The sequence below is a fragment of the Chironomus tepperi genome, unplaced genomic scaffold (assembly GCF_022539635.2).
Source record: "Chironomus tepperi strain 1889 unplaced genomic scaffold, CSIRO-AGI_Ctep_v1 contig_441, whole genome shotgun sequence".
NCBI lineage: Eukaryota > Metazoa > Arthropoda > Insecta > Diptera > Chironomidae > Chironomus > Chironomus tepperi.
This window is the reverse complement of record NW_027226563.1, coordinates 505,038-531,346: the sequence shown is the minus strand read 5'-3', so window position 1 is coordinate 531,346 and position 26,309 is coordinate 505,038. Positions and strand designations below refer to the sequence as shown.

The 26,309-nt window shown below is 33.1% G+C and overlaps 4 protein-coding genes across 4 annotated transcripts; all 4 read left to right on the top strand.

Moving 5' to 3' along the window:
• Positions 1-1,041: 1,041 nt before the first annotated feature.
• Osi17 (DUF1676 domain-containing protein Osi17) lies at positions 1,042-15,900 on the top strand. The gene is made up of 12 exons (XM_070649871.1): positions 1,042-1,157; positions 4,733-5,437; positions 6,623-6,865; positions 6,932-7,029; positions 7,094-7,162; positions 7,261-7,347; positions 7,798-7,928; positions 8,738-8,860; positions 10,477-10,597; positions 12,652-12,756; positions 13,448-13,626; positions 13,690-15,900. The coding sequence occupies exons 2-12, from the start codon at positions 5,053-5,055 to the stop codon at positions 13,829-13,831; spliced, it is 1,683 nt and encodes a 560-aa protein (XP_070505972.1). The 5' UTR covers positions 1,042-1,157; positions 4,733-5,052; the 3' UTR covers positions 13,832-15,900.
• A 1,972-nt stretch (positions 15,901-17,872) lies between these two features.
• Osi18 (DUF1676 domain-containing protein Osi18) lies at positions 17,873-18,761 on the top strand. Its single transcript, XM_070649935.1, has 2 exons — positions 17,873-18,336; positions 18,398-18,761. The coding sequence occupies exons 1-2, from the start codon at positions 17,895-17,897 to the stop codon at positions 18,745-18,747; spliced, it is 792 nt and encodes a 263-aa protein (XP_070506036.1). The 5' UTR covers positions 17,873-17,894; the 3' UTR covers positions 18,748-18,761.
• Positions 18,762-20,586: 1,825 nt separating this feature from the next.
• Osi19 (DUF1676 domain-containing protein Osi19) lies at positions 20,587-21,463 on the top strand. Its single transcript, XM_070649839.1, has 3 exons — positions 20,587-20,748; positions 20,811-21,200; positions 21,329-21,463. The coding sequence occupies exons 1-3, from the start codon at positions 20,587-20,589 to the stop codon at positions 21,461-21,463; spliced, it is 687 nt and encodes a 228-aa protein (XP_070505940.1).
• A 3,647-nt stretch (positions 21,464-25,110) lies between these two features.
• Positions 25,111-25,923, top strand: Osi20 (DUF1676 domain-containing protein Osi20). The gene is made up of 2 exons (XM_070649940.1): positions 25,111-25,348; positions 25,408-25,923. Exons 1-2 carry the CDS (start codon positions 25,111-25,113, stop codon positions 25,905-25,907), a joined length of 738 nt encoding a protein of 245 aa, XP_070506041.1. The 3' UTR covers positions 25,908-25,923.
• Positions 25,924-26,309: the final 386 nt, after the last annotated feature.

The following is a 26,309-nucleotide window of genomic DNA, read 5'->3' as shown; positions in this document are numbered from 1 at the left end:
AATGTCCAAAACGAACCCCAATTCTTAAAGAAATTTGGGACTTAATTTGTCATGAAATAAATATTTGCGAGTGCGAACAATTAATTCAGAAGGGAATTTTTCCATGTCATTGATTGCTTTTGTCATGGCAACGATAACATCAGATTATGCAGTCGTGGTCAGAAAGGTAACTATTCTGACTAACCTTTCCCATTACGTAGGACATGACAACGCTGAAAATAATAGGAGAGAGTAAAATAAGACTGAATCACTTCTCTAAGACCCTGATTGATCATAGTTCCCAGTGCGATGAATTTTAATTCTCAACCCCCTAAGAGCGTTACGTAATTAGTAGACAACCCCTCAATTGATGACGCTTTTTATTTCAACATGAACCAATTTAAGGACATTACGCTTTAAATAATTAACCTGAATGATTTCCATTTATCACACATGTCTACAAGTCTGTCTTGCAAATATACCACTTAATTGAAGAGATTGTGAATTTATCATCTCACTATCAAACATTTTATGTCCACTCATCCACTTAAAAATTTAAATAATTACCACAAATATTACTTTGGCATGTTTTTCCTTTCATTTGTTCCAAAAAAATATATTTTCACTATCTCTTATTTCCAAAAAAGAACAATTTTTCTTCAGCAACATGCTCAGCAAATGACAATTCATTAACCTCCTATTATTGGATAAGTCATTCATGAAATTCAATTGCGACAATCACGTACAAAAAGTATCTTTCATGCATTACATTGTGCAAAAAAGCGTGTGCATGTAAGCCGGCTGTGATATCTTTTGATACGCATTTTCAACTGTATGTAACAAAAAAAAGAAGGCATTAAGAAGCAACAAGCTCTCCAATCTCTTCTCTCTACCAATATTATTTCCTGTTTAGTGCTGTATACATTTCTTTCTTGATGATAAAACATCGAGAGTATAGCAAAGCATCAGTATGATTTTGAACGTTGTTGGAGAAAGACGTAAAAGTTTACATCCAGTTAAGTGAAAACAGAAAGCCACAAATATATATAAAAAAAAAGAAAAGAAATAAAGAACTGACTCACAAAATAAAGAAATACAATATAAATGTGAAGAAAAATTCAATTTTTGTTAAGACTTGATTAAATATTCAAAAGTCGTACAATCAAAAAGAAAAGAAGGTGAATTGACCATTGGATTATCATTTTTTTATAGTCGCGAATATTTCTTTTTAGAAAATCAAGCATTCACATGTGTATGAAAATTTGCATAGATTTAAGCTTTCATTAACTGTTTCAAAAAATGTTGAATACATTATTATGAACAGCTGTAAAAAGCATCGCGAAAGAATTTTTATATGAAAAGAATTTCTTCTACAGTCTAACGACCGACACAACTTTCCATTTCTAAGCTACGATAATTTTATTTCTCTTACAAGACCTATCATTACGACAGATGTGCGTATATAACTAAAAGTGAGAAAGTTGTCTCTTAAAGAATTATTAACCTCGTGCATTTCATTACTGCTTACTTGCTAATGAAAACCGGAATAACTTTCTTTCAATTTCATTTACATGCCGCATCACGTAGACATCGTCAAGTGAAAAAATATAATTAAGAATTTAAAATTATTTTCTCAAGGACATTTGGTGAAAAAAAGTGCGAGATATGATAAGTGACTTAGTGCCCCACATACATGTTATTTCCTTAACAAACACGCTGTGGATGAAGATTATAAACATCATCTTTGAAAGTGAGATATGTAAAGAAAATAAAATAAAAGACTTACGTGAGAGAAGAGAAAAAAAAAGTATATGCGAAATGTGGGTCAATAAAATTTTTCTTTTTTTGAAAAATTTTATGATTTTCGAGAAGAAAAATACAAATTTTTTACCTCAAAATCGACATTAATAGAGAAATATAACACGTAATCAATGAATTGTCGGCGCGTAAATGAGATTTTATTTGTTTATCTATAGCTAATGCTGCTGTAGATAGTAGAAGAAGAAATACAAAAAATTTCTCCAAATGTTTGAAGAATTAAGAGTCGATTTCAATGCGGTTGCAAGGTGTGGACGGTATGGAATGTCATCTTCAAAGATGCCATCTTCTTTAAATATGATTAATTTTCTGATTTATGATTATGATAAAGTAGGCCTTAAATTGTTTATTCCAAGCAAAAGACACATATTTATTATGGGTGTAAATGCATTAAGGATTCCTTATGGATTTTATTTATTCGCAATGATGTTTATTCTTTGGAGTTTAAAAACAAACTGAATGAAAAGGGGCTTTCAACTATGGAGAATATATATCATTCAAATCTCAAGTGAACGTTAAAACAAAGGCGAATTCAAAAGTTTAGTAATTTTATTTCGCCACAATTTATATTGTTATTTAAAATATTGCATTGATCTTTCGGTGACTTTAAGATCCGTGGAATGGCTCAATACTCCACGAAAAACTCAAAAAGAATCTTAGTTTGTGTGACTAATTTTTAGGGTGATCTCATGATTGTCAACTTTTATATAAGTCACAAGAGAAGAATTCAAAAATGTGCCATGACACAAAGCAAGCATTGACATTTTTATTAAATTTTGTGAAAACAGTCCCATTTCTTTGAGTCAAAGTAAGCTGACCATAGACTTTTAACTCAGACGCCAATAATGAAAACTGCATAAAAATTACAAGTGTCCACACCTTTCTTAACAAAGTAAGCACGGCCTTGCCTTTTATCCCATAGCAATCAATCATTAATTTATATTTAGTCATAAACCGTGTCTTCATTCTATTAAAATATTTTATTGAAGATTGCTTGACGACAAAAAAAGAGAGCCATAAAGTCCACGAATAATAATGGAAATGTATGTTGTTAGGTCAATAAGATGATTACTATAATATCATATTTTTGTATCACATTACTTACTTTCAAAAATTTATGTTCCATCTCTAGACGGCCATTCACTTGATAAATGTATTTTTATAGCTAGTTGAATTAAAAATTTTCGAATTACTTGCTATTAATGAAACACTGTTTTGCGGACCACGAAGTTCAATAGTCAGTAGGATAAAACAAAAAAAAACGAAATTTGTTTTTCTCAGTCTGCTTTCATGTCTCATTTGATATCATAATGAAGTGACCCAAATATTCTATTCAATTTCTAAATGATTGCTAATGTTATGTGCTGTTGACATTTTTTTATATGAATCTATAATCGATCATAACATGCTATTTGGGGTCATTTAGCTATGATGTCTAATATTTAGCATTCTTGATCTATGGACGGAATAATAATGATCCATGAAACAATGGAGTGACTTAAAAAATGCAATTAGGTTGTTTGGAATTTTGTGGGATTGTACCTTATGGGATGTATAGGAAATGAGTTCATCATAATTTTAAACTTGTGTTGGAATCTCTTCTGATGAATTTTATAATACTTTTGGTATGCTGGTTTGCATCGTCATTTCTCTCACTTTGAAACACTTTTCAATCTAAATTTTGAAGAAGAATTTAAGTTCCGTATTTTTGGAGCCGATTGAATGTAATTTTTTTGCATGTGTAGCTTCATCTTTGGAACGAATGAATAAAATGTGAGAATAGAAACTTTTTGGGACTTTTTATAGATGATAGATGGACGTTTATAAAGTTTCTCCGGGTATTTCCTAATTTGCGCATGTTAAATGTAAGCTGAAGCGTAAGCTGGTATTGGCAATGCTTTTTTGATCCTGACCTTTTAAAGACTGACGTTTTTGAAATAAAGAATTGAATAAACACGAGGATAACCTGAAATTATTCTATCCTAAGTGACACAAATGAAGAAGACTCCGCCATGACACTCTATAGACTCTGCTATACTTCTGGCAAGTTAAGGCGGCTTCCAATCGGTGTTAATAAAAGAGGTTCAATGGAGCCTTAAAAGTTCAGTGGTGGAGCCTGCTTCATTTGTGTCGCTCGGGCAATAACAGTTTGCAGTTGAAGCATAGATCTTTCAGCAAACTTTTTGGCGGAGCAATGCACCAGTTTGAATCCCAACATTTTTAACTTATTTTACAAACAAACATGTAAATCAGTTGCATATTTAAAGATCTACATCTCTTAAAGCCATGTCTACAAAAATACAACATTCATCGATCATGCCTTGAACTTGAAAACCATCTCACCTTAAGGCCATCCCAAAATATTTCAATAAGCACACACCCAGCAGGAAAACAGTGTGCATTCTGTTGATCATCTTTAACTTTGTTAGCAGCTATTCATCATGTTTACAAGTGAAAACTTACTGATTTCCTGCTGCAAACGAAATGCTTTTGATGATCCACAAAGATATCTTCTATAAAAGCGTTAAAAATTGCCATAAAGTATCTCAAGATGACTTCAATGACTAATAAATTCTACAATTTTGACAATGCCCAAGATTGTTTTTGTGAAGACTTTCTACATGCCAATGAATCATGTATAATCAGTAGTGGGCAACTTGTGTGCTGCGGCACACATTAAGATGACAAGCCTTGAACGAAACCGCATGTGGCACACAGTTCATGGAATTTCCAAATATTATTGGAGGCAAATTAGTGTCCCGCGGAACACAGGTTGCCCACAACTGACGTAAATGCTTGAATCTTTAAAGAAATTAGTGAAATCAAGTTGCTCATTCCAAAATTATACACATGTGTGGAGCTTAGAAAATCTAAACATTTTAGTTAATTAATTAATTAATTAATTGAGTATAAAAATTTTTTTTACTTAACACAGGAAGCCCAGCTTAATATCTCTTGTTGGAATTCAACAACACTAATTAAAGAAGTCATACATAGACAATTACATCGAGTGAGTGAGTGACTGAGTGAAGGTGCAAAAAAGAAAATTATATAGAATTAAAAGCATCGAATGAGACAAAAAGAAAATAAATGATTAATTAGAAACGTCGAGGCAGTGAAAGAAGATATCACATAAAGTGTTTTGCTATGTAAACATAATACGAGAGTGATAAGAATTAAAAGAAATTAAAGAATAAGAAGTAAAGGCAATAAAAGATTAAAAAAAAGTTTCGTCACATCCACAAAAGGTGTTAAATGATGAAAATGAGAAACTTAAAGTGTGCAGTTCTTGCATTTGCAATAATTTTACCGTTATGTCTGTGCGATATCGATGAGAGTTCAACAATTAGTGAATTGAAATCAACAGAAAATGAAATAAGTGATAATGTGACAATATCGAATCATGGTCCGCTTATATCAACAGGCAATGAGTTGTGGGACGGCCTCATTCGGGATTGCCTTAAAAAGCCAACATTTTCATGCATACAAAAGAATGTCTATACATTTTTGGACTCAACATTTGGATTGAAAGATGTTAATATAACTAATCGACTTCAATTGACACAAAATAAAGTGAATTATGAGCTACCGGAACCAACGCCAAATGACGAAGAAAATGAAATTTTCTTCGAGGGTCGAGGTAAATTGAGTACACGTGCTAAATTAATCTTTTTATTGCATTTTTTTTTTAACTTATATGGCCTTGTAATTTGAAACTGACTTAACATCTTCAGCATGACAATTAAATGGAAATGAAAGAACTTAATAACAATAGCTGACACTATTTTTATGATTAATATCTCCAACAATAATACTAAATGTGATGTGAACAAAAACACAATTTCGAGATTCCTTCATTTAGATGAAGTCAATTAAGTTATTTGATTCAGATTCTTTCATAATTGAACATATTAGCGTGTTTAACATCAGTTTATGCAGCATTATTTTAACAGTTTTTGATCGAAATGGCTAAATACTTGATATACGTAAACAATGTTTATATGCTTCTTTATATTCGGCTTTTAACAGTTTAGTTTGCGGATTTGTTTTTGATCATCATATTTGATGATTCATGGAGACATAACATTTTTGACAATACATCATAATAGCTTTATATTTCCCAAAATGTGCAACAGTACTCGAAGTCGACTTGAAACTTGCATTCGAGTATCAGTAATCAGCTCAAATCGGACAGTTGATCTAGTAGCCATAATATTAGCTATTTCACTATTATGTGTTATTGTGTTTCAGATCAGTTGGTCTTAACCAGGATTCTAACAATGAAAATATTCACCTAAATGAGCGTGCTCTTGATTAAGCCCGAGTTTACTTAATCAATCCCAGAAAGCACGTGGAGTAGAATTGTTCGAAAATTTGGATGCCGACTTGACTCTGATAAAGCCAGGTCTGGTTTTTGACCATTTTTATGATATGCGTCGTCCGAGAGTATAATTACCAGACTTGACCAGAATCAAGTCGATTTGGGCCGCATTTTCTTACATTTCTAATCTTTATGCCTTCCAGGAATATAATTGAGCATGCTCCTAGTCTGTTTGTATGGTAAATTTAAATTAAAGCTCTTTATAAGTTGATCATCCTAAGTTCGATTTTCAATACTTGAGTATCATTATCATTCCCATGAGTCATGACTATTGCTTTAAAGCCTCGATCTTCCTGAACATAACAATTACTTAAGAGCTAAATACTTGAAATTCAATTACGAAAGCCATAAAGCAACAATTTAATTATAGAAATCTCTATAAACTCTAATCATTCCATGATAAATCATAATAAATCCTCTTACATCTCAATCATAAACCCACAGGCGCAGCACCCATTGAAGAGATCTCAAGTGCTTTTTATGACAAAAGCATTAAATTCTTAGTCACGCATGACATGAACTTCAAACTCCCAGAGGTCGTTTTTGATGGTGCAACATTCAGAATCTCACCGAGAGCAATTGAAGGAAATGGTATTGTTGCAAAACTCGAATATATTCCAAATCCAGAGATAACAGAAGTCGAAGCAAGAAGTGAAGATCTCGCAAGATTATTCAAAAAGAAGATCAGTAAGTCAAATGACTGTGATTCTCATTATTAAATAATAATCATGTCTTGTTGTCTCATTTGTACAGAGAAATTTTTCAAAAAGAAAATTGTATTGGCAGTGATTGCTGTGATTTTGATTATTAAGCTAATTAAAATTAAAGTTTTCTGGTTACTTCCACTATTGGTAAATTGATGACTTAATATTTTTGACGTACTTTTTTTAAACATAATATTTTACTTTCACACAGGTTGGTGTTGGAACCGCAAAGAAGCTTGTCTTGAAATTCTTACTTTTCTTGTTCCCAGCATTGTCTCATGTAATGTCAAAATGTTTTTACTTTCGTTATCTTAAGTCTATAACAAGATGATAATTGCTATTGTCTTTTTTGATCTTATTCTTTAACATGGAAAATAGGTGTTTAAATTGTGTGGATACTATCAAGCCAACTTGCAAAAGACAAACTATCACCATCATAAACATCATATCAATCACCTTCATACTGTAAGTAGAGCATTTTTTGAGTTTAAATGATATGTCTCGCTGAGGGCAATTATGGTGTTATATATTTTGGCGGGAAACTATTGTGCTTCCTATGTCTGATTATTAATGTTCATACAGATAATGAGCATGCTCATGATTATACTCAATCAATATAGCTGAACATGCTTAATTTTGTGAGCTTACTCAAGAGCATGCTTCTTGTCTGTTGGGGATACTCAGACTTAGAACAGTGGTGAGCAACCTTTGTGACACGGCACATTAGTGCACCATGAACTGTATGCCGTGAACGGTTTCGAACGGATCACCAAGATTTACTGCGAAAAATAAAAGATTGTCTACCACTGGACCAGCACGCAGTCAGCTTTTAGCTGCTGCAGTGGTCTTTCAGCACCATGAAAGCATACTTTTTACCTGTTATGCAATAATCTAATAAAATTTCTAATTCCACAGGTGCTATATGATGACCCTCACACTGGACACTCAGGACATTCAGGACCTTCTGGACACGGTGGCCATGAATATGTAAATAGTTACATCAAGGCAAAACCACCAACTGGACATGTCTCGGAATATATTCACAAGTAATTGAGTTTAACTGTTTTAATCGCTTCAAAAATATTTATTATCCGAAAGAGAAACTCATTCCCTTATTTATTTAGTATCATTGCTTACTGTAGTCGGTAATTAATCTTAGATAAGCAACAAAATAGTAGAAAATTATTCCATTTTAACAAATTCATCTACGCTGCCTTTAACAAAAACATTATTTAACATTCATCTGCCATACAATTGCTTTAACTTCATATTTTATTATTATCTTTCTTCTTCTTCCATACCTTTCGCATCTTATCTACCTCATACTATTTAAAAAAACTTAAAATATAGCGCACCGGTACCGCCTCATTTAAGCTACTATCAACCTCATCAACCATCGCCCTCTGATGATGATTGGGCATTAAGTGGACCCAGTTTGGGGTCGGAGTAAGTTATATGTGATTCATAAGAATCAATAGACGAATCGTGATTTAATTTTTGCACAAATACATACACATACTCACACATACACACACATTTTTTGGTATAATAATAATAAGTTTTGGAATTGCACATCATTAACTAAATTTTAAATTTATGGAATTCAAAAGATATACACTCAATATGATAAACTTACCCGACCAGCACAAGTATTTCATGGCAGTCAAAAGGCGGCCACAAGCCACAGAGCTGGAAATAGGGGACTCAGGTGGGACCCACTTGGACGCCAGATGGCAGCCACTTGAATGCCATGAACAATTTGTGCTGATCGGGTTTTAGACGTAAAACAATTATGTTCTGTAACTAACTCGCACAATCCATCATTCATTCAATACTCACTTAATTGTATTAACAGGTTTATTAGTGATAGAAGTTCAAATGAAGTTCATAGACCAAAATTCGATGGTGCACATCATAAGGGTCATTATTCACCACCTTCATCTCATAATTTAAATCCACTCACTCCATACAAAAATAGGTAGGTTCTAGTGATGATTTAAAAGAAAGTGAAATCGTATGTCTGTCTATAAATAGAATTTGAAAGTCTTATGGCTATGCCGCTTCTTCATCTTGCTGCTTTTTTTGATATTAGCGTGAAAAAAATGAAGTTAATGCGAAATTTAATTCAGTTCAATTATAATGTTTTGGAAGTAGCATTTCTTCGTGCTTGCAATTTAACAAAGAATGTTTTCGAAACTAGCCGACAGACTGCAAAGAAAACTTAATGGCAAAAATTTAAGGGAGCTTTCTTCTTGCTTGACAAAAATTTAGTTTTAAATGGCTGTCGTTAAAAACGGGTTTCGGCTCGTCATCAAAAAGAGTTCAGCCCGAGTAACACAGGTGAAGAAGGCCTTGTCACGAAAATTTTAAGGATCCACTAAACCTCTTTTGTTTAACACTACCGCCTTAATTTGACGTCCATGTAGGCTTCTTCATTTGTGTCGCTAGGGAAGGAAGTTGATGCATTCAATTCCCTTTGCTTAATAAGTAAGCGATCTCTAAGATCTTTAAGACTGACTTTGTAAATGGCAAAATATATCAAGAGGCCTCCCAAAGAACTCATGTCAAGAAGCTGTTAGTGTATACGCCTTAAAATAAAGAAGATGAAGCCTACACGTGTAGCCAAAATGTCAAAAGATAAATGAAAAAAGCATAAGATCGTACTTAAATGAAAGGAAATAGAAAATAATCAATTCCCACAATTAATTGGCATTAAATTGCAAAAATTTGCTTTTGTTGCTTCATTAACCCGTTACTTTTACGTCATGGATTAAACGGAAAGTCAGGAATAACATTTTGGATGTTGAATAATTATAGTAAACACATGCCATTCCACACGTAATTGGAAATTGATTCTTCATTTTGATCAATGTAATAAAAAAAATTAATTCTGTTATGTTTGATCATGAAAAGAACTGTTAGAGTATATATGACAGTGCTGGGCAACCTGTGTTCCGCGGTACACTTCTGTGTCGCCGCATTTTTTGCAACTGTCATAAATCGGAAGTGGCTGTTCACCAGAATATACCATGATTAAAAAAGGTTGTCCACCACTGATCTATGACGTAGATGTACCGCAATATAATATCCAGACATAAGCCTTTTGAAAATTAATTTCGACCAAAAAATTAGTAAGCAATCTGCAATCATCTAGATTGTCACTAGATATCATCAACGGTTAAGAACATGCACGGATACATTTTTTTGGAAATAACGTTAAAATATACAGCAGGTCGCTGAAATTGAATGTTAACAACCAGGTTTTAATGACTTAATATTATTGTTTAATTGGCACAAGTACATGCTCTCAAGGCACTTGTCTTCGAATAAAAACGAGAGCAATGAATCAACTTTCAAAAGTTTGTGTAGTGTTTACGGACCGGCATTTACTTTAGATTGTTGCTTTTAGGTATCATTCACTTATGATGCATGACATGTCACATTTTAATGACCGTCATTTGTGAATGTTCCTTTAATTTGTTTTGTGTTGTCAACTAATTAATCAGCATAAAGTTGCAATTTTTTGGGTTTTAATCTCCACTAATGAATTATCCATGCTAACGTGAAGTTTCTCTTGATCAATTCCTAAAATAGGCCGACATACTACAAAAGACGTACACAAACATATGGTCCACCACCAAGATCAGCGGGATCGGTAATAGCAGCATCGCAAATTCATCCACAATACATAAATGCACCAGTTGATGAGAATTTAGTAAGTATTAATCCACAAGACACGTACTTATGATATTGTCTAACACTTTACATGCCTAACAGCAAGTTCTTTGAACGCCTTTATTGATATTTTAAATTCAATTTCACTCTCGTCTATAAAGAGCAAGAAATATGAAGTTATTGATAATAAAATAGACGTGCAGCAGAGAGAGAAGGAACGATAATTGCGCTTGTGAAAGAAATGCTTTTTCTTATTTTCATTAAATTCATCTTAACTAGTGCTTACGGAAATCAAGAAGAAATCATGTCTTGGCATACTTTTTCTCCTCTTCTTCTTCTTCTTGCTTATTTATCTTCTCTCTTACTAGCTCTTTTTACTCAATGTTTATATTTGTTTTATTGCCTTTCTTTCAACTTTTTTTACTCATGACAACAACATTTGTATGCATTTACATTCCAATATCAAGAATGTATGAATGAAATAAAGTTGCAAAGTTATCGTTTTAATCTATTTTGTAAAGTTAACAGCAAGGGCGCAGTTTGAATGGAATTGAAATAAATTCGTGTGAATTTATGCATGCTCTATATTAATCGCGTGCATCCTTACATTAATTGAAATTATATTTTCTAAAACCTCAAACCTACTTCATAAATTTCTTCTGCTTCTTCCTTAATTGTTCTATAATGCATTTAGTTATTTAGATCAATGATATCCAGAGCTCCACTCGGGCGATTCGTGGCTATTTATTGTTTAACGATTGAGGGAGCGTCAGACCTCTGCTATCAATAAGCCTTCCGCTAGTTGACAAAAATCCGTTAGGTCTATTTCATCAACTGGACTTTGACTAGCCATCATCTTGTTATAACGTATTTTTGTCCACTCGAGTACAGTTTAAAGTAGGATCAGGATCAGAACAACTTCTTTCATGACATTACTGCCTGTAGCCTACAAAGGCTCCGTTTCCTCTACATATGGTTCGAAAAAGGAACAGTGAAATATTTCTCCTGCCGAGTCTCGAACCCATGATCACAGGATCGGTATTGCAATAATTATGTACCAAAGTACTAAACCATTCCGCCACCAAGCCACTTTGACTCACTACGAACCATTTCGACTGAATATTGAATACATGAATGCTGCATGAAAAGAAGAGGACCCAGTGATGATGACTAACCTCTTTTTAGCGACAAACTTCTTTTTTGGACATATTTAGTTCTGTCGAACTATGTCAAATCAAATTTGCGAAATAATTATTCACATGCTGTTGAATAGAGTGATTGTTGAATTGGAAGCGCTGACCTCTTTCCCTCAAACATGTGGCAAGTTAATTAAATTAACCAAAAAGAGCTATTCTATTTTCACAAAAGAATCAATCAGAAATTTCTATTCAAATTTTGCGAATAAAGATCTCCTTTCTATAGAACAAACTGCCATTAGTTCCACACTCGAGTTCCATAAAATTATGTGTGAAAATTTCTTTACGTACATACTTTACTTATGAATCATATCCATTATATTAATATAGTTGTACGCGCGTCTTCATTACAATCTGAATTGTTGTTGATGCTTTATTGCTTCTTACTTTTCTTTTATTGCACTAAATGATAACTGAGAGAACTGATCATCACGTGGCTCTTCCGAAAATATTTTCATATGAGCAGTCAAATGAGAATCAAAATAAACAGTTGTTTCTCTTATTGCTTGTTGTTGTTTTTCGGGAAAACGACCTTAATACCCCAAAGTCATATTTATTTTAATATATACAATTAGCGGAACTTTAATATATATACGTATGCATGCATATGGGAAAGTATCAAACGGAAATAGATCATGAAATTAATTTAAAAGATTTTTTTCTTGAAGCTTATAATTCGTGGATGTAATGTAAGCAGCAGCATAGATAATTAAGTGTTTATGTGCGTTGTATGCATGCAGAGAATGATGAGATAGACAGCTTTCTTAGTGCCATATCACTTTCGCTTCTTCTAGATACAATATCTGTTATTGCATAATGTCTACTTGAACTCTCACGCTAGTCTAACATGTAAATTATAATCTTTCACTTTTTATTTTCTTGTTTTACAAACTTACAGATCAAGGCACAACGTCAAGAGGCACTGAGAATACAGAAAGAACAACAACTAATTGCTAAGCAACAATCAATTTTGAATTCACAGCCATTTGTGTCTGATGTTGAGGTATGTTTACATTTTCTATTAATTTTGATGGAAGTTCCAATGACTTGTGATCTTTGGACCCATCGAGGTGTAATGTCTAATATCTTATTCATACATGACCTAAATTAATGTGCTGAGTATTGCTATGTGATTGATTTTGACACTCTACTGGTTTGTGGGAACAGATTAATTTAGCCCGAGAGACACAAGTGGAGAAGGCTTCTCCATGGAACTTCTAAGGCTCTGCTAAGCCTCACTTACTTACACCAAATTGAAGCTATCTAAGTGTGGCGTCCATAAGGCAACAATTTAATCGGTTTCCAATTGATGTCCAGTTATGTGACTAAATTGTTACCTTATGGACATCAAATTTAAGTGACTTCCATTTGGTGCTAATAAAAGAGACTTAGTGGAGCCTTTAAAGACCCATGACGAAGTCTTATTCATTTGTGTCACTCGGGTACTTACAATCAGCTTCATCCGAATTCCCCGAATCAAGCATCACATCCAAACATTACAAGTCCAATAAAAAATTCCCATGTGATTGCTTCAAAACAGATCAAGACCTGCCTACTTGATCTATTGGCAATTTTATGCTTTTGATTTCAGTTTGGGAAATTAAAAATTATTATTAAGCTTTCCGGCTGATTAATTTTTATGAAAATGAAAACAATAATTATGCTTCTTTTTCTAACTTTATTCTAAAATACAGCCATTGACACCGAAACCAATTGACCCATTCTATTCACCAATTCTGAGTAAATTAGATCAAATTTTCCACCAAATGGGATATAATGATGAGCCATGTAAAGAGAGAATGGTGTGTAACATGTACAAAGAACCGACAAAGTACAGTCCAAACAGTAATTACGTTTCTGCTGAATTGAGCAGGTATGTGTATCCATTAGCTGTTAATAATAACAAATTACTATAAATTTTTGTCACATCACACAGAGACTCAACTGAACTTCAAAGACCGACAAGCACAAATCCAGCAGTTTATCGATTCTACAAATACGTACAAGCGGCACGTGATGGCCAAGATCAGAGAGATTGTCATATTATGTATCCATGTAATTTGCCAACAAAAAAGTAAATTATTAATTCATTAATGTCACTAGTGACAGGATCTATGACTATGCAATAATTGCATATGATAATAGACATAAAAAATTGCAATTTTCTCTTTTTTTGCAGTCAATTAGTCAAAAAAGTTTAGAGAAAAATAAAAAATAATTAATTTATTTTATTGATAAGTCAAACTTAATTCAGGAAGCGGCAAAGCGTTGCTACTATGTACTATTTTTTTTGAGAAAAGATTAATTTATTATTTACGATGTATTTTGTTCGAGGAAAGAACCAGTGTTGTTATTGTTGATGACTTGGGCAAGCTTGCATTGTGGCTTACTGTTTACATCTTGTGGTTATTACAATGCATTGGATAGATGTCATTATTAATGTATCTACTCAAGTCATTTTTAATCAATTTAAGCCTGTCCATGCAAATATTCAGATCTTAGGGTTTGCGGAATTTGTATTTACTGTAAAGCCTCTACTGAAGGCAAATACTTTTCAATATATCAATCTTTATTGTTGGAATGGGATTTCTTTAATGGTCTATTTACCAATGGTTTATCATTTGGGAAGCAGCAATAAGGGGAATACAGAAGATTCATAATTTATATATGGCACATTGCCATATACTACATTAACCTACGATAGCTCAGTGTTTGGAGCGTGGGACCAGAATTATAAAACGTGAGTTCTCGAGTCCTACTCCGGGATCCATTATTTGGAATTTTACTCTTTCTGATAGATCATCTATTAAGCATGCTTCAAATTAAAGTGCAATATCCAAACTTTATGTAAATTAGTAATGTTATGCGATTTTGTCATTTTGTGAAAAAATTCCGAATAATTATGCTTTCTCGTAATCCTGGTTCCGGCCAATATTTGGAACTGGAATTGAAATTAATCTCGAAGTCGATATGTTCAAAATCAGATCCTCCTCGACAATCAGCATACGCACTTTAATGAGTGTGTTTATGAGTATTCTCACTCAATAAAATTCTTCGCGAGAGTCGAAATCGAGATCTGGATTGAAATATTTGACGACTTCCCGGGTAAAAATATATGAATATTACCCAGGTAATTCCGATCCAGATTCTGATAGCGAGAAAGCATACCGAATATCACCAAGTCAACTAATCGATCTTAAATCCGGCATCACGCCGGCTTGACGCTGACATGATGTCGGGCTTGAACCAAATCCGGCATCAAGTTAAAGTCTAAGTGGATAACTTAACGGGACGCTTGTAAGACAATGTCATTAGTCGACCGTAGGCATTAGTATGGGAAAAATGAGCAAAAACAGATAAATCAGATTCCACAGACCCTAGTAATATAGCAACACTGGAGAGAACTCATAGAAGTAGTGTTATCATCCGATATGAGCCATAAATTTTTAAATTAACAAAAAAAAACCGAAGAAGTGCTAAAAAAGAAAAGAATAATAAAAGAGAAAATTGAAGGTAGACATAACAGTGAAGTCACAACAACAAAAAAAGAGTAAATATGTCGAGGCTCGTTGTGTTAATTTTGTTAAGACAAAAAAATGTCATAAAAGATATTTTAGTACTGAATGATTTGAAGAGACAAAGAAGTTTTATTTCTACATACTTTAATAAAAGATGATTGAAAATAGGAAGAAAGTGGAAATAAATGCATGCGTAGTTAAAGTAAAAAATGAAAGACTTAAATGACCGATCAGATAACAAAAAAGAAGCACTAAAGAAGAGGATGGAATTTGTATGAATACGACAATGGACAAGACATGACATGCATTTGTAATCATACAAATTCAACTAAAAGTGAAAAATTGCTACCTCTTTACAACTTACTTACTTACTCTACATCCTTCTTGTTGTCTTTTGCTATTTTGTTGATAATGAATAATTTCTCCATCCAATTTATGTTATCTACAGCTACACATGTATAAATATAATCAATTGATCGCGTTATTTACGTCTTTACATATCTTATTTTTGGTGTGTGTGCTGCTCAATTAAAAATTAAGTCTAGTAAGAGAAATAAAAAATGAAAACAATTAAATTAACTATGTTTACGGTTCTCGGGTATTTATTCATAGCATATAAAGCTTCCCTTCTCAAGTCAATTAATTTGAGTCAAAATATTAAGCTTAATTCATAGAAAGTTTTACCTTACATCTCATATTTTTTGTTAGAAATTTGTTAATTAATTGATGATTGATTTGTGTACTTACTTACTTAGTTGTGTAATATTTATTATTTATTTATTTATTTATTTATTTATTTAACTTGTACGAAAACAAATGTTTAAGTTTTAAGGAATGAAAAGAAATGCATTTAATAAAATCAACCAGAAATTGATGTTTAATTTATTGGAAAATCTATGATTGTTTTGATTAAAATACTTAAAAAAATGTTAAGTTTCAGATATTTTAGATTCGGCAATTTTAAAGCAGATATCTAATGTGTAAATCAGTGGTGGACTAGCTGTGTACTGACAAAATTCATTGTAAATTCATTGAACCGTATACCGTGTTCGATTTTGGTCGAGGTTTATCACCAACGTATATATACCGTGAAAAATGATAGGTTGCTCACCACTGATTCAAATGATAATCATGCAGAAAGCTAATTAATCCTACTGTTACCAAACAAGAGTATAACCCCACCAAGCATGATGATTAAGGTTCAAAAATGAAACTCAGATGTCACCTGAAATTGATCCTATCGCTGCCTGCCGCTTACCAATCCAATAACAAATACAATACTATCTCTATCGGCAGCTTCCTTCCAAAAGTTCTTTGGACATCCACGGGCTCTTTTACCGTCCAGAAAGTCACCTTCGAAGACCTTAATTAATGTAGTTTCCACAGGCCGTCTAATAGCATGTCCAGCTTTAATTCGTTTTGCAATGTCAGTCTCTCTGCATAGCTGATGAATCACTAACTAAGCTATGCAAAAAATCACTTCTTCCTTTCTAGTTACAATATTTTAGTGGGAATCGCAGATCTGCTCATCCTCCTAAAAAATGAACGACTCAAATAGTCAGAGACAGTAATGCTTTTTTTCTTGTAAATTGACTAGCGATTGAACCAGTATCATCCGACAAGAAAGAGGCCAAGGGTCATAATTGATCTTTACGGTCAGCGAACAAAGTAACTATTTACTTTGCTAGTTGCTAGCATGTGTTAGTTATATGTTATTGTAGTTGCTAACATGTGCCATAGAACGAATGACTGTTGATGATGTAAAATTGGATGTCGAAAATGTTGCAAATCTTGGATGTTGCAAAAAAATGTCTATCCTAATTCAAAAACTTTTAAGTATCAATGATTGACCCCATCACCTACTTACAGTTACTTAGGAAGTAAATTTTCACTTAATGCCATTTGGGTACAAAGCACTTTTATTTTCAAAAGGCCAGAATACTTCCCGTCAAAATAGTAAAAAGCTCTCTTACAGATCGGCAAATTTGAAAAGCTTCAATAAAATCATTCAAGATCAATGGACCTTATTAAGATTATTGAAGAAGATTCGACAATCTAGTGAAAATAAGAGAGAAGCAATAGGTGTCTAAGATGAATGATTCTTTATTGTGTATTAATGATATATAATAAAAATATGAAAAGAAAGCAACAAGTGATCCGAGTAGCATGAAAAGTCATAAATCTTAGCAGTAGGCCAATAATTTCCAAATTCAGATAATTATGACAATTCCAACAGTGCTTAATGAATTGAGTTGTAATCATAAATAGCATAAATAGCATGAAAAGTGCCTTCTGGAATGTATTTGTGATACTGGATGTTTGATACTTCTTTCACTTTTATTTAACTACGGTCAACAGAACTAAATATGGGAATTGTAAACATTGATACACAAGAAAGTGAAATAGCAACAGTAATAGCCCCCACAATATGAAGGAACAACAGAAAAATTAGTTGTGCGTACTCAAAGCACATATTATGCAAATTATTATCAGTGTGTCTTCTTCATACATGTGATATAAAAAGCATTGTTAATATATCGCACTAATTCATTCTGGTTTAGTTTTCTGTCGTGTCAACATTTTATTGTAGGTGGACAGCAGTTAAAAAAAATAATTAAAAAAAATGAATAAAATTATTATAGCATTATGCTTGGTCACCGTCTGTTATCAATCAGTAAATGCTAATGATATCTCAGCAGTAGATCTTATCGGCGATATATACAAAAGCTGCATTAGTCAATATTCAACAAGTTGTGTTAAGCCAAAAGCATTGTCATGGATAAGCAATGCTGTCAATCAGGATACGATTAAGATTACTGAGGATATGACAATTGTACGTACCGGAGAAGATGTTTTCGACACTGCAGAAACCCGCACAGATGCACATCCAATTGTTAATTTATTAGATAAAGTTGATGGCTTCTTGTCATCACATGCTTTGAGAATTGAATCACCAGAGATCCTCAAGACAGAGGAAGCTCGCTCATACATCCCGAAATCATTACTCAAAGGAGGCTTTGCTGATGGTCTTCAAATTCCTTTGGTTGAAGGAAATGTTGCTGAAGGTGAGTAATCAACTTTCTATCCAACTTATATGCATTGACACACCCTCTATTTCCTATATAGGCCGCTCATTCGTTAAGAGAGTGATGATCCCATTCATTCTTGGTTTGAAGTTCAAAACAACAGTATTAGTGCCGCTAGCTTTAGCATTGATCGCATTGAAAACATGGAAGGCAATGACCTTAGGATTACTTTCTCTCGTCATGACAGCCGCGATGGTCATCTTTAAGTTCGCCAAGCCAAAAATCGTTAACTATGAAGTCGTTCATTATCCACATCCAATTGAACATCATCATGCTCCACATATTCATGCACATCCTCATGTTCATCCACCACATGTAGTTTTAGAACCAACACCTGCCTGGGCTAGAAGCTTTGACGCACAAGAAACCGCTTACAATGCATACTTGTAAATTGAAATCAAATCAGACCGACTTGTTACATTTTATTTATTTATTTATGGATGAATGTCTCTCTTATTTGATATAATGACTTAATAAATTAACATTGTTGATATGTTTATAAGATCAAAATACTTACTGTGGCTTATTATACTTTACTGGATGTTACTTAATAATATTTATAGTATTAATTTTGAAATTCGCTTCCAGGTTTGATGATTTGTCTTCGTCAGTCTCTTAAGTATCATGCATAATCAGCATACATGTTATGTACAGACACAGCTTGTATGATCTAAACTTTTGATTTCATTGGATCAATTATCTCAGAAAAAAATTCAATGTGAATTACTTATGAAAGTGAATAACGAGATTATGTAAACATTGATTAAAGGCTGTTTATGATTATTGGAAAATTTAAAGTATTAATTTGGCATCGACTCAAGTGCTTTCAAATCGGAAAAATTACAGAGTGAAATTTTCACATATTTTCTAATTTTTATTTTGTGTGTTATCCAATAACGCATTTTCTATTGCCTATAAGACACACTTGACAGTCATTCAATTTAAATTAATCAATCATAAAAAAAGCGGATCAAAATTTAAATTATAACGGATGCATTAATATTTGAATGAAAATATTTAGCTCAATCTATTTTTGTATTAGGCAGCAAGAATGTAGTAAGTAGCAAAGATTGTCACATTATCAATGCTCATCGTCATTGTTGTTGCTTTTCTTTTTTCAAGACGGATTTAACAGCTAAATGTAATTTCAATTTTCAATACGTGATTGTTTTTAATTTGGTTAAAATTTTTGTTTGACTGGATTGTTGGTGTGTTTTGTGCGTTTTGAATGACTGGATGTCCAATGTTGGGATAGAGCGTGCTCTCTAGAGCACAGTAAGCAGCACTCAAGATCATGCTTATCTATTTTGTTTAAGGTGAGCAATCTCTCAAGAGAATGCTATCCAACTGGCTGGATGATATTTTAAGATTATTGGATAAAAGTATAAAGATATTGATCGATGTTTCTTGTAAGATTGTGGCTTATTGAATGAGAAATGACAAAAAATTTGTGAAAATATTGAAAATTTAAATAATTGCTGTTGTAGGGTTTTAAGTTTGAATTTCAAATTTCCGTTAAAAATCAACAATTACAATTTCGAATCAAGTCATTTACTTACTGACTCTATCCATGCTCCTATGTGGAACTTATTTTACAATAAAATGCTTTCCATTTTACTCTGTTGCTGGCTCTGTCTCTTAGTCCTCAAACTGGCTCTGTCTCCTACAAATTCTCTGTCCGCGTGTTGAGCTGACATTCTTTAATCACTGCTCTGGACCAAATTGCTTTTAGCGGATTCCAACCAAGAGAGCAGTAGCATACGTTTATATCCACTAGCAGGCAAAGAGCGTGCTCTCAAGAGCACAGTAGGCTAAGAGCACGTTCACCAGCGTGTTCAACTAGAATATTTAATTAAAGTATGCTCTTGAGAGCATGCTTATTACCTGTCTAAGCGTATCAAGTACCCCAATCCAAAATCCATATACTTACTTCATTTTATATAGATTAAATTCTATTCGTCATTTACAAATATTTGAAAGAAGAAAAGCGAAAACATAAGTTTGAAGACGATACGATTAGCAATTGATAGGGAGGAAGTGAATACAATGAAAATAAAAAACGGGCAATAATGTGTATGCAGGCAATTGTCAACATGTGGTGGGCGGCTGAAATTTATAATTCGCATATAAAACGAGCTTACAATTAAATTTAAATTATCAGTATCATTATCGAATAAGCATAGTGAAGACAGTTATACGAGAAATATTCATTAAGTTCATTAAGACAAAATGTTGCGAAGTGTTATTTTATGTATTTTGGTAGCTGCCGCTTTCGCTAGTCCTGTTGATCAAATGAGATCAATGTGCGATGATGATAACGATTCATTTGCATGCATGAAGTACAAACTCATGAGCTATTTGGAAACAATCATCAGCAAAGATAACTACAAGGTTAGTTCTTATTGAAATTTTAAGTCTACAGACATAAATAATTAAGTTGTGGAAATAAATAGCTTACAGACGCTGTCGAAGTTCGATCGAATGGATATACCCCCGCCGACGAATCCCGTGGTGATAAGGACGTCTTTGACAAAGTTGAGGATTATATCCAGAGCCACGATGCCACATTCAACTTCCCAGCAGCTGGCGCCGAAATTACATTGTCACCAAAAGATGGAGAATTAGACCTTAATGTTAAATTTGCTGGTGTTGAGGCACGTGGCAAGAAATCAAAATTGAAGAAAATCATGATTCCAATCCTCGTCTTTGTCTTGCTTAAAGCCATGACATTGGTTCCACTTGCACTTGGCGTTCTCGGTTTGAAGGCATGGAATGCACTTCAATTATCATTCTTCTCATTCATCGTCTCATTCGCCTTAGCTGTCTTCCAACTATGCAAGAAGGTAAACAAAATTATGTCAATATGAACTTTATTTTCTATCTGCTTCTTCTTCCTATTCCTCTATCTTTACTATATCTTTCATTTATGTACTTTTGAAAAAATTGAATATAAAATTTCATAAATATAAAGCTTGCGGCTGATAATCATCATCCTCAGATTTCTACCCATGGACACTTTGTGGATGCTGGCAGAAGCTTCGTTGAAGACTTATTCCAAGAACCAACTCCAGAAGGTCAGGACTTGGCCTACAACGCTTATGTTTAAATAGCAAAACCAAATAGGAAGAACAAACGATCATGCTGTAGATATTTATTTATGGATAAGAAAAAAAACTGTCTTTTTTTAATTAAAAATTGAGAGAAATTGTTGTTAATTTATTTAATAAATTATTAGAATGAATGAAATGAAAAAACAAATTTTAATTGACTTTTTAATGAAATTTGAGGTTATGTAAGTGTTTTGGATTTGATCAAATATGTTGATAGATATTGAGATATTGGCAGAACTTTTAGGATTTTGGTGATATCATCAAAAGGTCGTTGATTGCCGATCTGTTGGGTAATCTCATAGTTACTGCTCTATAATTCTTATGTCCTTGATAAAGCCAACGATGTTCAAAAAATGCTACATTTCTGTTCAATATAAATCAAGTCTTTATCAAAATGTCTGGTTCGCTGCTGACATACTTACTGAAACCATGATTCGTACTTTTTCTAGCCGCTGCTGACACTTATGAACAGTGCTTCTCTTATCTATACTTTAAAACCGGCAGGATTTGCTGTTAGTCAAATTCAACTTTGAAAGAAAACGATTGATACTCATATGTCCTGTTGAGGCATCAATTAAGATGCTTAATACTAAGTTAGTTCATGAACAAAACAAAACTAGCTAAATTAACAATACAACAGACTCTACATCATTCTCCAGAACAATCAAACAATATTCCTGACTACTATGATTTGCAAGATATTTCCCATCAAAACATAAACGAGCCACTCGTATTCATATTATTGCATGCTTTTAAGGTAACAATTTGTATAAACACAAAGCAAACGAAAAGGGCGAGAGATCAAGTCTAATGACAGACAATTTGTACCTGTTGCCAAGATTATTGTTTATTAAGTTCGAAAAGCGCCAATAAATTCATATAATTTGCATATAAGCATGTTAACATGATTGCTGATCTTTAAAATCTTCAAACATCTTCAATATCAAATGGAGTGATCAAGGCCATCTGTGTGGTTTGAAGTTTTTTGAATGAATCTCATGAATGCAAATTAAAGAATTTTCCAGAAATAACCTACTTCCTGAATACGCTCCAAACTGGGAAAAAAGAGATTTTCATCAGATTTTCATGAGAATTTCGTTTGATTTTTTGATTAGATTATATTTATTGAATTTTGGTGATCTCTGATCACTTAAACATAAATTAACTTAAGCAAACTATTGATTAAATATGAAAGTAATCGGAAATAAGCAGTTGCGAACAATTAATTACAAATTAGTAGCTGATTTTCCTGCAAATTGTTGCCTGCTGATGAGAAAATTTTCATTAAACACTCGGATGCTGTAATTTATGCTTTTCTCACACTATAATATCTATGAGATATGAGTTATCACATGAAATCAACAAAAACAAACGGTCAAAAGTTAATGAACCACAAATAAAAGAGTTACAATGAAGTAGTAAGTACCAATAGATATTTTTGAAGATGTAATGACACACAATGATCATCGATCAATTTAAATAGGCTTATATGCTGTTCAACAACATTTTCTAGTTTCTACAAATAATACAGTTCAGCCTAACAGATAATAAAGAATGATTAATGCTTAAAAATTGTGCAAATGTAACTTTCGTACTTTTAGATGTTGTCGATATTGATTTTTGAAACGACATGAATACTTCAGGATGTAAAATCTATGCCAATCTGCTTAGGTATGAAGCTCGTAACACCTTAACATAATTTTTCTATATTTAAAGAAGCATAAATACGTAAGTCCAAAATGAAGTTATTAAAAAATTATTTTATGGAAGTGCTGTTTGTATATCCGCATTATTTAATTGAAAAGTTTTCCGTCCAGCCGGTTTGTGGCTTACGCCTTGCTAATGAAGATGATCACTTTCAAGTCCATAAATCCATTTATTTATATAGGATTATGAAGATATTTTTATTTACATAAATTCCAGAACACTTACACTTTATGGTTCATACGTCATAGTTAGAAGAAATGAATACAAATTTATAGATTACGTGACTTGGATATTAAGTCACAATCAAAAAATTTCTAATGTAAATTATACTGTTGCTTTTATTGACGAAAAATGAAATGCTCGTTTGTTTTCGTACAATACTAAACTTGTTGTAGTTGCCTTGCCATCCATAATGCCGAGTGAGGTAAATTCTGTAAACAATTGGGCGTGCTTTGACATACGTTTTGGATGTATGAAGCGCATTTTTCGTTGTTTATTCTTCAGAATTTAATAGTCTGATGTTATATTACTCCTAATATTGAAAACTGTAAATGCTGCGCCGTGGAATTCGCCCCTGAACGAAACTCCCTTAATCCTTTCTAATGATCTGTCGCTGCACGAAACTCCTTAAGTCCTTTTTTATGCTCTGTCACTGCCGTATTGATAAGACCATTTGTGTTCACTCCTGGCTTAACTGATACTGCTGACTCTAATTCAACTTCCTTATGCGATGCTGTTGACTCTTGTTTAATGACCTTTAACATTATTGTTGACTCTGGTCCACTTTCCTTAAGCGATACTTCCTCCGTATTCTGGACACGACTACTGTCCAATAATCCTTTAACTGATACTATGCTCTGTATCACTGTATTGCCCATAGTGGCGATGAACTATTTACTCTTGTACTGATAAGTACTCCTGAGTAACCCTTAATAATCTCTTTGTACTTAAAAGTACACCTTAATTAAACAATCGCTAATATAACTGAAAATTACTCCGTAAACCACGTGCTAATTATATTTAGCCTTTATTAAACCTTACAGTCCACAACCTATTACAGCACACATAGTAAATCGATGTTCAGAAAAAAAGCTAAGTATATGTTCCAATTTCAATTTTTTGAATACTTTGATTTTAAGGGAAAATTTGATAATTGCATTTATTGACAATATGCTGTTCGGAATCCTTCATATTTTACATATCAGTCATGTTTCATGAATAAGTTGTTGGATCAAGCATATTAAACATAATTTTCAAATCTAAATTTCTAATGAAATGAGGCTCTCGTTTCAGTCTATTGTGGACGTGATGTGACTGATACTTAAGGCAGTCTTAGCTCTTGTTCCTTGTTATTGACCCGGTCTTTAATCCAACGTCGCTCAGGCCCAATCAAGGCTGGATCTCGTACATTAAACAGTCCAAGTATCTAAACTCCCGAAAAAGGACTTAATGGAACCGGGAAATCGAGAAAACCTGGTTTGTAATTAAAAAATAAAATCAATAACCAAACTGCATATGCTCTTTCCGAATAAAGAAGCTAAAAAGTTGAAGGAGGTGAAATGAAGAATATAAAGAAATAACTACGGCTTGATAACCGAAAGAAATGAAATTGAATTGCTTTTTTACAATTCATGGGAGCGGTAGTATAAAATAACGAATTTTAAACACTTTAATATCATAATCAGATTGTCAATTAACCAGTGCATACATGTTGACGTGTAAATAGTCACATTCACAAGAAAGAAATTCGAGGGTGTACAATAATTCATAAAGAAAAAACTCTAAAGATATGTATCGATTCTTAGTTCTCGGACTGTTTTTCATAACAGCTCATGGTGCCTCACTTAGAACAAATGAGATTACAGAAACACCAAGAATTTACTCAGGCGAGCAATTGATTGCAACAATTGTCAATGATTGCTTTGAAATCAATGGAATGTCATGTGTTAAAACAAAAGTTTTGACATATCTCGATTCAGTTCTTGGAATGAAATCAGAGGAAGCGCGCTCATTTGAGTCAAAGAATATTGATAAAGTGATTTATGATCGTGTGTCAAGAATCTTAAATAGCAATGAGATTCGCGTAGAATTACCAAAAATCATCTTCGGTGATGTTATTGCTACATATCGTGCTGATCGTGGTCTTGGATTCAAAGTATCTGAAAAACCAGAAGGTAAGGAACTGAAAAAAAAATCTTTGAATTTGTGACTGAATGTAACTTTTTTTAACTAGCTGCCCGTGGATTACTTAAAAAGAAGCTTCTTTTCCCCGTTTTATTGTTGTTGAAACTGAAAATGAAGGCTCTTATGCCAATCTTTGTTGCAATTATTGGATTAAAAGCCATGAAAGCATTGATCTTATCAAAATTAGCAATTACAATTGTTCTTGGATTCTTGATTGCACAATTAGTGAAGAAAACAGGTTTAGGAATGCCAATGTCAATGATGCCGATGATGCCAACTGATCCAATGACAACTCCAGCAACCCCAGACACATCTTATGGACCAGCTGCATGGGAGCCAGCACCATCCAACTCAAATTATGCCTATAGAACGTCTGCATGGGAACCATCTGCTGCTGGATCATCACATAATCTAGCATACAGCTCATATTATAGTCCAAGTTCAAGCTCATCTTACTCATCATCAGCTTCACAACCATCATCATCAGCTGCCTCAGGTAGTTCATCATCGAGCTCATCTTCAAACTCTGCAACTGCTCAGGCTTACTAGTCGATAAAATATATGTGTATGCAAAATTCCTAAAAGAAATGAGACGCAGTGTGCGTTGGAACTCTAAACCAAAATTTTTCCTCCTGTTACAAATTATTTATTACTTAATCCTTCCTTGTTTTTTGTTTAAATAAATTAATTTATTGGATGACAATCTGAAAAATGTTAAAAAAGGTAGTCTCGAGTCACTTTCATTCAAATTTTTATTGATAACTTTTTTTTTTGGGTATGGATTAAAAAGAATCAACTTTTATCCATGCTTTTGTCAGATTAAAAAAAAGGTTCTCAGAAGTGAGTTTTGTTGCGTGAACTTCCAAAAGTAAGGTTTAAATTTATATCGTCTCGCTCATTACTCTAATGTCGCCCTTAAGATAATTAAAGATAATTTTATTGTTGATCTCA

Coding starts and splice junctions, on each gene's coding strand:
- Osi17 (XM_070649871.1), top strand. CDS start 5,053: ATGATGAAAATGAGAAACTTAAAGTGTGCAGTTCTTGCATTTGCAATA. Junction 8,861..10,476: donor CTCACTCCATACAAAAATAG/GTAGGTTCTAGT, acceptor TTCCTAAAATAG/GCCGACATACTACAAAAGAC. Junction 12,757..13,447: donor CATTTGTGTCTGATGTTGAG/GTATGTTTACAT, acceptor TCTAAAATACAG/CCATTGACACCGAAACCAAT.
- Osi18 (XM_070649935.1), top strand. CDS start 17,895: ATGAATAAAATTATTATAGCATTATGCTTGGTCACCGTCTGTTATCAA. Junction 18,337..18,397: donor TGAAGGAAATGTTGCTGAAG/GTGAGTAATCAA, acceptor TTTCCTATATAG/GCCGCTCATTCGTTAAGAGA.
- Osi19 (XM_070649839.1), top strand. CDS start 20,587: ATGTTGCGAAGTGTTATTTTATGTATTTTGGTAGCTGCCGCTTTCGCT. Junction 20,749..20,810: donor TCAGCAAAGATAACTACAAG/GTTAGTTCTTAT, acceptor GGAAATAAATAG/CTTACAGACGCTGTCGAAGT. Junction 21,201..21,328: donor TCTTCCAACTATGCAAGAAG/GTAAACAAAATT, acceptor ATAAATATAAAG/CTTGCGGCTGATAATCATCA.
- Osi20 (XM_070649940.1), top strand. CDS start 25,111: ATGTCATGTGTTAAAACAAAAGTTTTGACATATCTCGATTCAGTTCTT. Junction 25,349..25,407: donor AGTATCTGAAAAACCAGAAG/GTAAGGAACTGA, acceptor TTTTTTAACTAG/CTGCCCGTGGATTACTTAAA.